The 14,071-nt window shown below is 44.8% G+C and overlaps 1 protein-coding gene across 2 annotated transcripts in view; it reads left to right on the forward strand.

Moving 5' to 3' along the window:
- Bcas1 (breast carcinoma amplified sequence 1) overlaps positions 1–14,071 on the forward strand; it is an 80,900-nt gene that overhangs the window by 28,886 nt on the left and 37,943 nt on the right. Inside the window, exons 4-6 of one of the 2 annotated variants that reach the window (XM_028769718.1) lie at positions 7,636–7,791; positions 8,361–8,420; positions 11,457–11,588. In XM_028769718.1, the coding sequence (XP_028625551.1) occupies positions 7,636–7,791; positions 8,361–8,420; positions 11,457–11,588 (348 nt within the window). The remainder of the gene's footprint in view (positions 1–7,635; positions 7,792–8,360; positions 8,421–11,456; positions 11,589–14,071) is intronic. The other variant, XM_028769719.1, reaches the window with a different exon arrangement.

Genomic DNA, 14,071 nt, shown 5'->3' on the forward strand with positions numbered 1-14,071 from the left:
ACACACACATACATATGTATACACACATGCACACACACATACACACACATATATACACACACATACATATGTATACACACATACATATGTATACACACATGCACACACACATTCACACATACATACACACACATATATACACACATACATATGTATACACACATGCACACACACATACATACACACACATATATACACACACATACATATGTATACACACATGCACACATACATACACACATACATATACACACTCACATACATGTACATACATACACAGACATACACTTATGCACACATACACACAGACACACACGTATACACATACATGTACACACATACACTCATGCACACCATACACCCCCCACACATGCACACACACACACATACACACACTGAGGGTTGTTTGTCCCTTCTCTCGTCAGGATGTTTTTCACCTTCGTGGGTTTGCAGTGCCATCCATGTCTTGGACTTGGGCATCTTTAGGGAAAATAGATTGCATGGTTTTTGGAAACATGGGAAAACACACATCAGTGAAGTATGACAGTCAGGAGTGGACTTCAGTTCGAATCCATTGCTGAGAAGATAGTTGCATAAACCTGGAGCGGTGAGATAAGGCAGTTAAGGCGTGTGGTGCCTACATGCCTTTCATGGCAGGATTATGTGAGATGGGGTTCGACCCCGACTCTACTCTTTGATCATTGGCAAGTGCTTATTCTTTTCATACATGAATTTCTTCCTCTTCAAAATTGGAATTGTAAGTAGAGCATCCTTCATCCGCCCTCCTGAGAACTAGTGCGGCACAGTGCCAGACTGGGGTGTTTGGTTGCTACTAGTGTGATAGAATATATTGTTCCTTCTCTGCACATTCCTCAGTAAAGTCTGTGGTTACAGAACACCCATCATGTGACTGGGTGGAGTCTAATATCATATCATATGGCTATACTCTAATGTCATGTCACATGGCTATATTCTAATGTCACGTCACATGGCTATAGTCTAATGTCACACGTTAACACCACTTGCTAATTCATTTGGCTTTCCTGGCATCATCAGGGTTCTGAGGGGCTCTTTGTCACTCCTCCAGGCCCATCCCATGAAATTTCATTCCCTGATGTGGACACGGAGAATATTTCCGTCCCCACAGGTCTACATCCATCCCCACCTCCTCCCCTAACTTCCCAAGACAATGTCTCAATGTGCAGCTCAGGCTACTCTGGAATTACTGTGTGTCTCTGGCTGATCTCAGATTCACAAACCTCCTGCCTCAGCCTCCTGTGGGCTGGAACTGCTGCCCTGTGTGTGCCTCAAGTCCCCTCCATCCCTCCTACCAACCACTGATCAATATGTCCTCCAGTCTTGTTGCTTTCCCATTTCAAGGCTGTCGTAGAAGCAGGGTCATATGCCATGACTGGTTTTTGATAGAAGTTGTCCCTTCATAGGCTTCCTACAGATTGATGCCTGTGTTGATAGAATGACAGATCTGCCTCTTCCTTCCTGTTCCACAGCTGACTAATACTCATGCCGTCAGCATACTGTTTGTTTAACCATTTTAAAAATTGTTTACTCATTTTATGTGTTATTAATAAAGACACTATGGACATCAGTTATGGGTTTTTGTGAATATAAGATTTTTTTTCTCTGGAAGAAATGTCTAGAAGTGTAGCCAGCACCACCCTCAACCTTGGTCTGAGAAGTTTCTTTCTGCATCAGAATGCAGAGACGGCAATGCAGAGAATCACAACTGCTCAAAGTGTAGAGACTGACTACTGGGGAATCCCCTGAAGGGACTTCTACATCACCCCCACCCTAAGCCTCAGGACTGCTGAGGAAGGTGGAGAGAGTGTAAGAGCTGGAGGATCGGGAGGAGTGCTGTGAAATCCTGTGCTATGGACATGACGTGACCTCACCCTCGCAAACTCACAGAAGCCGTGGTTCCTAGAACCAGACCTTCTGGACAACAGCAAGATCAGTGAACATCCTAGCAGGCAGCTTGGCTCAGTGGATACAACATAAAAGCAAGAACAAGGATGATGGAAGGGGTCTGTATTGGGGGAAGGGGACTTCTTGGGATAGATATCTCAAGATATATTGTATAGATGTATGAAATTGTCCAAGAATAAATAAAGATATTATTTTTAAAATTGCATTTATTTGTGTATATATGTGTGCTCAAACACAGGCACATAGAGGTCAGATACACATATATGTAGATGATTGATAGGTAGGTAGATAGATAGATAGATAGATAGATAGATAGATAGATAGATAGATGATAGATAGACAGACAGACAGACAGACAGATCTAGGGGATGGTTTACTTCTTCTACCATATGGGTCCTGAGAATCAAACTCAGGTTGACAGACTTACTGACAAGTGATTTTACCCATTGGGCACCTGGCTGTTCCAATAAAAAGTATTTTTAAAAAGCAGAAAGAGGAGGCAGCAAGGGAGGGTGGGAGACAGAGGGAAGAAGGAAAGAAAGGCTGGAGGAGGGGCAGGTTGCCAGCCACACTTGTAAATGCCGGCAGTGCTAAAGTCGAATGCTCTCTTGTCATCGTAGAGAAATTGCTAAGAGATGCCTTCCGTCATGGCCGCTTCATTTTGCGTTTCTATCAACCACGCAGGAGCGCCCAGATTCTCTGCATCCTTGTCAGCAGCTGGGATCATCACTGTTTTTGCCTTAGCCATTTTGGTGGGGACATTGTACTAACTCATTGTGGTTGTTTTGTTTTGTTTTTTAATCTATGCCACGTATATTTATTTGTGTGTACACATGTATGTGGCATGGAGCATGCGTGGAGGGCATCTGTGGGAGTGATCTCTTTCATTCTTCCATGTGGGGCACAGGGATTGAACTTGTCATTGGGCTTAGCAGCAAGTGCTTTTGATTTAAGTTTTTATTCTACATGTATGAACGTTTTGCCACCGAGGCCAGAAGGGGACACCAGATCCCCTGGAACTAGAGATAAGGATGGTTGTGAGCCATCGTGCTTTTGCAAACCAAATCCAGGTCCTCTGGAAGAGCAGCCAGTACTCTGAACCGTGTTAAGAATTTCTTATATATTCTAGATATTTCACAGGACAGAACTGTGATAGTGTTTGTGGTAGTTTGAATAAGAATGCTCCCCATAGGTGCATGTATTTGAAATCTCAGTCACCAGGGAGTAGAACTGTTTGAAAGGATTATAAGGATTAGGAGGTGTGGCCTTGCTGGAGTAGGCGTGGCCTTGCTGGAGTGGATGTGGCATTAGTGTAGTGGGTGTGGCCTTGGTGTGGTGGGTGTGGTCTTGGTGTAGTGGGTGTGGCCTTGCTGTAGTGGGTGTGGCCTTGTTGGAGGAAGTGTATCACTGGTGATGGGCTTTGAAGTTTCAAAAGCCCACACCAGGCCCAGTCAGTCTTTCTCTTTCTACTGCTGGTGGATGTAGAACTCTGAGCTCTCCAACATGATGTCTGTCTGCATGCTGCCATACTCCCCACCACGATGATAATGGATGAATGTCTGAAACTGTAAGCTAGCCCAAATTAAATGCTTTCTTTATAAGAGTTGCCTTGGTCATGGTGTCTCTTCACAGCAGTAGAACAGTGACTAAGATAGTGCTGTTAACAAAAGTTAGAATCACTTGGGAGATGATCCTCTAGGCATGTCTGATAGGAATTACCTGGGTTATGTTAGTTGAGGTGGGACAATCTGCCCAGTGTGGGTGACACCATTCCCTAGGCAAGTGAGCCAGGTGAATTTTAGTATGTAAGTACCCTGCCCACTGTAGGTGACAGCATTCCCTAGTCAGGTGAGTTCTGGTGGTGTACATGCATTCATTACCTTCTCCTGCTGCCTTCATATTTAATGGGATCAGCTGTTCCAGACTCCTGGTGCCATGGCTGCCCTGCCATGATAAGACTATGACCTGGAAGTGTCAAAAGAAACCTTGTCTCCTTTCATTTGCTTTTGTCAGAGTATTTTCTCACAGCTACAGGAAAAGAAACTAAGATTCAATTTCTTACTTGTGGTGAACCCCAATGAGTAGGTTGTGATTTTACAAACTAACCAGGACGCTCCTTAATAAAAAGAATGATGCTGGTCTGTCTTGGACCAAATCATTCATTTGCTCATTCATCTGTTCATTTTAGCATTTGAAGGTATAAGTTATGGGCACTGTGTGTGAGTCTCTGTGTGCATGTGTGTGAGTGCATGTGTGAATGTGTGTGTGTGTGTGTGTGTGTCATTTATGCATGTGTGCATGTGTGTCTCTGTGGGCATGTATGTGAGTGTGTGTGAGTGTGTGTGAGTGTGTGTGAGTGTCTGTGTGATTTATGCATGTCTGCATGTGTGTCTCTGTGGGCATGTATGTGAGTGTGTGTGTGTAAGTGTGTGTGTGAGTGTGTGCATGTGTGTGAGTGTGTGTGAGTGTGAGTATGTGTGTGTGTGTTTGAATGTGTGTGTGTGATTTATGCATGTGTGCATGTGTGTCTCTGTGGGCATGTATGTGAGTGTGCATGAGTGTGTGTGAGTGTGTGTGTGTGAGTGTATGTGTGTGCATGCGTGTAAGGGATGGTGATAAAGGGAGATGATGTCTGGGCCAGGTGAGTATGGAGTGAGACTCATCCCATCCTGCTGCTGCAAACTATGCTTCTGCCTGGCTGTCCCTTCTCATGAACACTGGCCTTGCCTGTCCTGGGCACGTTCCAGGTGTCACATGCTCTACCGACATGCCAGGAGGATGCACGGGGCCGCCTGCAGGATCAGAACTGCAGAAGCCTGCTGTAACCTTCCACTGTCTGGCAGGAATATCAGCTTATAAAGTTTGCTTAACTTTTGACCTGTAAATTTCACTCTGGTAATTTGCCAAATGAAATGGAGCAGTCGGGGCTTAAAAATAAAAGTGTGGGCTCAGGAGATGACTCAGAGTAACAGTGCTTTCCACAGGAGTTCGATTCCCAGATCCATGTAAAAGCTGAATTTTACAGCGTGCATTTATAATCTCACACTCCTATGAGAACTAAGAGGTGAGCACACGAGAATTCTCAGGCACCCACGGGCCAGCTAGCCTGGGGTAGGCAGGCCCAGAAACAAGAGACTCTGCCTCAGAAACTAGGTAGACTGTGAGGGCCAGCTCCTGAAGGTTGACCTTAGACCTTTACCTGCACACTTACACTCGTACCCACACCCACAACCCCCCCCCACACACACACAAGGAAAACTGTGAGATGCTTATAATATCCAAAATGTACATCCACGAACACCATAATTAAGGATACCAGACAATAAGTGAACACATCAGAAAACAGAATAAATACCACTGGGGGCACACAGAGTGGGAGGTAAGGTGTACATGGCGACAGGACACCACCTCTGTCCCCGTTATGCAAGAAAAGCAAGTTCAGACAGATATCCTTGTCTTGTTCTTATAAGGTTTTTCCAAAAGTGATTTATTTTTATGCACATATACGATGCTATGTAGGCTTATGTATACTACACTCATGCAAGTACCCACAGAAGAGGGAGTTGGATTCCCTGAACTCGGGTTACAGGTGATTGTGAGACTCCTGATGTGTGTGCTGGGAACTGAACCAGGGTCCTCTGCGAGGCAGCATTCTTGGGTGCTGACCCCTCTCTCCAGCCCTTATATGAAGTTTTTATTACTTCTATTCAGAACAGTACAGAATTGTTACAAGCCTTTGGTGGCCTCACTGCCCTTCTTAAGAAGCAGCACAGGGGAAAATAAACGCAGCCTCTGTCCTTGTGGAGATGCCGGTCTTTTTTTGGGGGGGTGGGTGGGAGGGGGGAGGATGAGCATACATGTGAATGCTCACAAACATGCGTGCACACACAGATAAACACGTGTACATGCACACATACACAGGCATACATACATGAACACATGTACACACATGTGCACTCACACATATGTGCACACACACACACATATGTGCAATCACACCTAATTTTTTATTCACTTTATATCCTCCTTGCTACCCCCTATCCAGGCCATCCCTTCTCACAATCCCTCCCCATCCCCCTCCCCTTCTTCTCTGTGTGGAGCCCCCCCCCCGTGTACTCCCCTACCCTGGCACATCAAGTCTCTGTGGGGCTAGAAGCATCCTCCCCCACTGAGGCCAGACAAGGCAGCCCAGTTAGGGAAATGTATTCCACAGACAGGCAACAGCTTTAGGGATAGCTCCAACTCCAGTTGTTGGGGACCCACATGAAGACAGAGATGCACATCTGCTACATATGTGTGGGGGGCAGGGGACCTAGGTCCAGCCCTTGTATGCTCTTTGGTTGGTGGTTCAGTCTCTGAGAGCCCCAAGGGTCCAGGTTAGTTAACACTGTTGGTCTTCCTATGAAGTTCCTTTCCCCTTCAGGGCCCTCAATCCCTCCTCCAACTCTTTCATAAGAGTCCCCAAGCTCCATCCACTGTTTGGCTGTGGGTCTCTGCAATCTGTCTGAGTCAGCTGCCATCTGCAGCCTCTCAGAGGACAGCCATGCTAGACACCTGTCTGTAAGCATAACAGAGGATCATTAATAGTGTCAGGATTAATGTTGCCCGTGAGACGATTCTCTAGTTGGGCTGGTTATTGCTTAGCTAGTCCTCCAGTCTCGGCTCCATCCCGTCCCTGAATTTCTTGTAGACAGGATAAATTTTGGGTCCAAGGTTTTCACACACCTAATTTTTTAAACATTCTAAAAGAAGATGTGGAGAATGAATGAGAATTACCTCCAGGCGCCCAGAGGGGCAGAAGATTCCAGAGCCATGGAGTTGGAAATAATTTGTAGTGTGGCATGTTTGAGAAACTCTAAGAAAGCAGCCCAAAAAGAATGGGGGGGGGGGGAGAGGGGGAGGGGGAGGGGAAGAGGAGACTCAGAGAAAGGCCCAGCAGGCCTGACAGTAGGGAGGCCATGTCTGAGTTGGGGCTGATTCCAAAGCCACAGGAGTCATGGGAGGGAGCTGGGGGCTGGTGTGACATGAAGCGTAAATCTGTGGGGTGAGTGAGGCCCCTGGGGAACTAGTAAACCAGGCAAGAGTCATGGCCATCATGGCGCAGAGTGATGACAGGGTCTTGGCTCCAGGTCATCTTGAAAATGGAACAAGGAAGGAGCTCAGTTACCAACCGCTTCCCAGGAACCAACCAACCAACTCCACACCCCAAAGCTGAGCAGTTACTAGGAAATGACTTGTTATTGTTACTGTTACTGTTATTGTTGTTGTTGGCATGATTTGACTGTGCGGGGATTGTGGGGAAATCCCACAGAGCCATCTCTGGCCCAACGTACAGATCATCGGACACGGAGACTGTAAAGATGGGAAGCCTTGGCTTCTCCGACACCCCCCTTGCAGACTTGAGAGAAAGAGGGTTTTGTTTTGGCTGTGATATGCACTGCACTGCTCAGTTTGTTACCCTCTGGCCCCAAACAATGTCCGTCCTACCGACCGTGATGAATGTGTTAGCGAGAGGGGGAAGGGAGGAGAGAGAAGGGCTCTCATAAGTTCCCGATTGTCCTGACTGGCCGTGGGCAGAAGAGCTATGACTGGAATTGGGGGATCAGGAAGAGAGGGGTGTAAACTAAAAAGAAGACTCTTGAGACTCCACATCCAAGGAGCTGCAACTGTGAACGTCTGTCTTGTTCCCAGGACATAATCGACAGCAAGGAGAGAGAGAAAGAAGTGGACACTCTGAGTTATTCTGTCCCTGGGGATCAAGAGGTGCTGGGGACCACGAAGGAGGAGCCCCAGGTGGTAGACACCACAGAGAACAGCAGCCCCATCATGAGCTTCTTCAAGACACTGGTAAGTAGTGACCACTGTTTTTCTTCCTCAATTTCATTGCCCCCATGTGTAATCCCAAGAATCGATCATTGTTGAATGTTGTGGTACCAAGATTATCACCGCGGTCATGAGACAAAGTTCCTTCTAAGGGAGCTGCATTCATCTGGCTGTCAGTGACAAAGGTTTAGAGTGGGAAGCCATGACAAGAGGATGGGGTGGGGGTCCTAACTGTGGGATACGAGCTGTGCTGTGATGATCCATCAGTAAGCGGTCCCCAATCTGTTTGCGTCGTATGCAAATATCACTGTGACTTCTAAAGGTAAAATGGGGGAAAGGTCGGCAGGATGTGACACAGGTGCTGGGTTGGACTAACACAACACAGGTGGCCCTCTGGGAGGCGACTTTGTGGTCAAAGTCTTGGCGGATTCGTAAGATCTAATACAGTATAGAATAAAACATTGATTTGAGAAGCTTTAGTCCCCACTTCAGTGTGGTAAGCTAGACCGCCCTGAAGAGTCTGTCTGTATAAGATAAACGTCACCCTCAAGAGACAGCTTTCTTTTAACATCTACATTGTTTCAACTTTTCAGGTTTCGTCTAACAAAACTGAAACAAAGAAGGACCCAGAAGACACGGTAGGCACCCCCAAAGTGTGTATGTGTCAGGGTTTAAGCAGAGAATCGGTTTCCGTTTGTGTGTGAGTGTGTATTAGATGATATACATATCATGCATAGTGTGTTAATATATGCACATGTATGAATCTACTTAGAAATTTAGTAGCACTGATGGCTTGTCCATAAAGTGTCTTAGGTTATGACTGTCGTTTTGTTTGCTTTGATTCTGTAGTGCTGTGGGGTTGGATCCAGGGCCTCTTGCCTGGAAGGCAAGCCCTCTATCCACTTAGCTACCCTGCCCTGGTCAATGGTATTTTAGTAAAAATTTTAGCTAGGGACAGTGGCACATGCCTTTAATCCCAGCACTGGGGAGGCAGAGGCAGATGCAGAGGCAGAGGCAGAGGCAGGTGGATCTCTGTGAGTTTGAGGTGAGGCCAGTTTAGTCTACATAGTGAGTTCCAGGACAGCCAGAGCTACACAGTGAGACCCTGTCTTGAAGGGGGGTGGGGGGAGATGATAGACTAGTTCTGGCTAAAGAATGTCACAATACTCAAATGTTAAATATACAATATACAAATTACTACTAACTATACCATCATTGTCTTTTTCCATTGTGCTTAGAAAAGAAAATGAGGAAATAGAGTTTTGTTTTGATTGTTTGTTTTTTGAGACTTTCCCTGAAGTGGAAGGCAGAAGCTCTAGATCTGAGGCCGTTAATGTGTTTTCCGTTTTCACATAATTTGAAAAGTGGATCTCGCCGGGCGGTGGTGGCACACGCCTTTAATCCCAGCACTTGGGAGGCAGAGGCAGGCGGATTTCTGAGTTCGAGGCCAGCCTGGTCTACAGAGTGAGTTCCAGGACAGTCAGGACTACACAGAGAAACCCTGTCTCAAAAAACAAACAAAAAAGTGGATCTCTACTGCAAAACAATGTTGAACTAAAATAGTTGCCCCCGGAAGCCTGCTGTGAAAGACCAGGTAGAGTCAGGAACCTGCTGAGCCTGGAGGCTTACAGGCTGCAGGTGTAGACCTTTCCTCTCTAAGTAAACTTGGGCTGAAAGAACTGGCTTACCAATAACCGGCTTTTTCTTCCTTGTGGCAGGGCTGGTGGCCTGTAATAGAACATGTGGCTTAAATTTCATGGAAACCGGGAGGCAGTTTAAGCTGAGAGACAATCATCCAGTAGAAGTGCTTTGGTGGGGTCAGGGATGCAGTAAATGTCTTAGCCAGCCCCATCTACCGACATAAGCTGTACCACGGCTGGAGGGAACACCCTTTATTTTACCCTGGAAAGCTTGCGTTTGAGCTCCAGGTCTTCAACGTGATGGCTGTGTGATCCTAACTTACCCCAACCCAAGTCTCCACCTCTGTAAAAACTGGGCCCAGTTAAGGTTCTGTCTACCAGATGCAGGGTTGAGGGAAGGCGCTATCATGTCTTGCTAACTGTAGTGCTCTGTTCAAACATAGTCAACCTTATTTCCAAAATTTCATAGTGGATTGATCAATTCTTCTAGAATTTTCTTCTCTCTTTGAAAAAAAAAAAAAAGATTCCTTAAAACTACTCATTTGCTATGAGGCAGCTAAGGTCAAATTCAATGAATGGTTGGCCAAAATGTTTCTCTTTTGTTTCTGTGGTTTTCAGTCCTTGGAGCTCCTCACTCAGCACACTGGGCTGTCAGCTGCGGAGGGTGTGGGTGGCTGGGTGACTTTCCAAGTGACCCCAGGCACTCTTTCTGTTTAGCTGGTCCATGCACCAAGACCCATCCACAGTGCAGATTCGGTCCCCACAGAGCATACCTTGGTGATTAAGTCTCAGTGTCCCACCCAGAGGGCTGAGAAGTCCCTGTTGGGAGCCTGGGTTTTGAATAAGGGTCATGAGTAAGGTTGTTTGTGACGCCCAGGAGCCAGCCTCTCCTGTTCTGAATTTATCTTTGGGGCATCTTTTTCTTCTAAAGGTCCCAAAGTGCTGTTGAAAAAATCTCCATCCCAGTCCCGTTCCACCCTGAGTCATTTTTATATATAATTTGAATATATTATTCTATATAATTATTATTTATATATAATATAAAATTACATATTATATTATTTTTATATATTTATTATATGTGTAGGGGTGTTTTGGTTACATGTATGTGAATGCCTTACATACATACAGTGCCCATGGAGGACTAAAGAGGCTATCTCATCCCCTGGAACAGGAGCTGTAGGAAGTTGTGAACTCCATGTGGGTGCTGGGAACTGAACCCGGTCCTCTGGAAGAGCAGCCAGTGCTCTTAACTGCTGAGCCAGCTCTCCCACCACCTGGGTGATGTTAAAGTCCTACATGTTTCATGAAAAGCTTCACATCATTTGTCGCTTGAGTCAACAGTTTGTAGTCATTTTAGCTCAGTTACTTTGATTCCTGCCCCCCCACCCCCGTTTTGGCTCAGATGAATGACTCACACCAGAAACTTCCTTGGCCTGGGAAATCTGCTCATGTAGAAGTCACTCAAAATGTTTGTGGGTGATATTATTCCCATGAAAGTTCAAACACAGATTCAAAGAAAATTGGTTTGGAGATGAAAGTCATTTAGTGGTAACATTTAGCCAAGGAAACAAAATCAAGACACAAACTATCCCTTGTCAGCAGCCCGTGGTTTACTTTGTTTCTTTTCCAGGTTTACATATTTAAAGCTGTTAGTCAAGATTGCAGTGTTAACTTTTTGGTTGTGGTTATGTTTCATTTGATATTTTAAGCCATGTGGTCATAGCTCAAAATGTTACCAGCTTAAGTAAATGAGGATACAGGGGTTGTTTTGAATTGGAGAATGGGGTGCTGAGATGTGTTGATTTGGATCATTTATAAAGGCGACCCTGTTAAAAAACAATGTGTGCCTGAGATTGACTCTGAATATACTGTTTAGCGGGTTATTTTTGAGAACTTTAAAAAGGTACATATTCCCATGATGCTTTGCGGTTGAGAGATGTGAATGACACACCAGTAACTAATTGTTGCAGTGTCTGAATATACAGAAGAGACATATGGGTTTGTTTAAAAGCGAATCTCTAAGCTGTGCCTGATGTTGTCCGGAAGGCAACCAAGGCAGACAGTGTCTGCGATGGACACGCTGGACAGAAGATGTCGGAGACGCAGGCTAAAAGCAAGAAGAAGCGCCTGGACAGCCCCAGGCTAGGACTCTCCTTTAGAAAGTTCTTTAGGCACAAGGTCTGTATCTCCTCATACCAGGAGGGAAAAGGACCCTGTTCTTCACTCTGATGCCTAGGATCCAGTACCTATGAGCTCCTCATCAGGAGATCCCAAGCCTTGGGTGGCCGTGATCAGTGTGAGGGAATTGAAGATGCTGAGGACTGAAATTGGGGCATTTAAGTCCCCATAGCTATAAACAAAAGACTGGCTCCTTCCAAGTGTGGACCAGGGTTCTGAAATTCTCATCCAGTGTTTCCCAGATGTCAGTCGTTGGCGTACATTCATCAACTTTACTTAAACACACTATTAATCACTTGGTATTTTTATATTAAAATTGACTATTCTTATTTATATGTGCCTTTTAAAAATTAAGCTTCATATTCCACTATATGAGGAAACTCGGAATCATTTTTCCTAACAGGAAAATGACCATTAATGTGGTTAATTAAAAATAACATTCTAGCTCATCTCTGTAGAGCCTTGAATCCAGTGTACTCCAGGCTTTGCTTTGGAAGGCACTGGCTGGTGAAGGCTATTAGAATCATCCCGCCAGCAGACTTTTCTGCAGATGATTGGAAAGTCAGAAAGGGGAAAGTAAGCTATTTGAGTTTTGCTTCGTATCTGGATCATAAAGTTGTAGTATGCCATCCACTCTTTGGGAAATTCTCTTCTAACCTCAAGATAACAATATCACCTTTCTGTTGTCTGCCTCACCTGCTCCCTCTGTTGACTGAGTTCATACTGAGCCCACGTAGATGCCAAGGAGAGGAAAGCCGTGAATGAAGGCAGAGCCAATGGTGCCAACTGACATGGGCTCAGCTTGGATGACAAGCTCTTCCTACATAAAGGAAGACACAGTACGCGCCTAAAACCAACAATTCAAAGGAACTAGAAATTGGGGCCAAATGCTTGAAATCTATTTTTAAAATATTAACCATTGTCCACCAAAGTTAGTGAACCTGTTTTTTTTTTAAGAAAAAAGAAACAAACAAACAAACAAAAAAAGAAAAGAAAAAAGTTTCTAGCTCCATTTTGTAAAGTTCCAGGATTGTGTATGCAAATGGAATTTTCCACAGAACACCCACACAGCAAAATCTACATTTGCATATGCAAATAACATGAGGGCCACCTTCAACATCCACAAAGGCTTTTTTTTTTTCCTGTGAGGAGAGAAAGATAGGTATTGCAGTAAGAAAGAAAGGAACACTAAAGAATGGTCTGGGGTCTAGAGAGAAGGCTCAGGGGTTACGGGCACTCGCTGCTCTTTCAGAGGATCCGAGTTCAGTTCCCAGCACTCACAGCTCACAGCTGTCTGAAGCTGCAGCTCCAGGGCATCCAACATTCTCTTCTTACATTTGAGGGCACTGGACACAACTGTGCATGTGTGCTTGCACACACACACACACATAAATTATTTTTTTTAAAAAATCATTAAAAAGTAGCACATAGCTTCCCACATAGCCATTGTTTTGTGTTCATATTCTGATGTTTGTACCTTACTGAGCCCTCCTATGTTCCACATCCAGAAATAAATCCAAAGGGATTACTTATTAAGAAGATAGTCCCCAGAGCCATTAGAGACCCAAGGATAGGGTCATAAGATAGAATACAGCATGCACTGTAAAATTCAGACTTCAGATACACAAGAAATGATTTTATGCTGTCATGAAATCCATTCTTTATATAGTAACTTAAATTATTAATAAAAAATAAATAATTTTAGAATAAATTTAAGTATATTCCATGCAATATTTGGGATATGCTTATACTGGAGAAGTTATTATATGCTGGTTTGAAACTCAAATTTAATGGGGGATTCCTGTTTTTAAAATTACATATGTGTGTATATGTGTCTGTCACATGTGAGTGTAGGTGCCCAAAGAGTCCAGTAGAGGGCTTCAATCCCCTGGAGCTGGAATTACAGGTGGTTCTGAGCTACCCCACGTGGATCCTGGGGTCCAACCTTAGATCTTTTACAAGAGCAGGATGCTCTCCTAACACTAAACTATCTTTCCTATATTGTCATTTTTAATTGCAGTCCGATAACCTGCCTCTGAGTCAGGCTAGAGTCTTCACTGTCTCCTACAGAATCCAGAGAAAGGACAGTAAATTATCTAATGGCGGCAGAATACCACATGGGGTGAGGGAGTGAGAAGGTGGGCTGGCAAGAAGGCAAAGCAAGTAAAGCTTTGTGCTTGACTCTGTCCGAGGAATCAAGGACTAGATGGAAACCGGCCATGGCAGGATCTGGTCCTCTCTCCCTCTTTCTCCACCCCTCTCAGTTTAGAGTTAGTCAGATCATAGGCCCCAGTGCCCTTATCTGAAAATGTAAACTTTAGAAAGATGGCTTTCAAGACTCTGATCATATATAGTATCATGGTGCATACCTGTATGTAATCCCAGCACTCTGGAGACTGAGCCAGGAGGATAGCTGCTTCTGGCCCAATCAGAGCTACATGGAAAGGCCTATCAAAAACAAAACAACAACCAAAAAAAAAAAA

This window comes from Grammomys surdaster, unplaced genomic scaffold (genome assembly GCF_004785775.1).
Source record: "Grammomys surdaster isolate TR1022 unplaced genomic scaffold, NIH_TR_1.0 193, whole genome shotgun sequence".
Lineage (NCBI taxonomy): Eukaryota > Metazoa > Chordata > Mammalia > Rodentia > Muridae > Grammomys > Grammomys surdaster.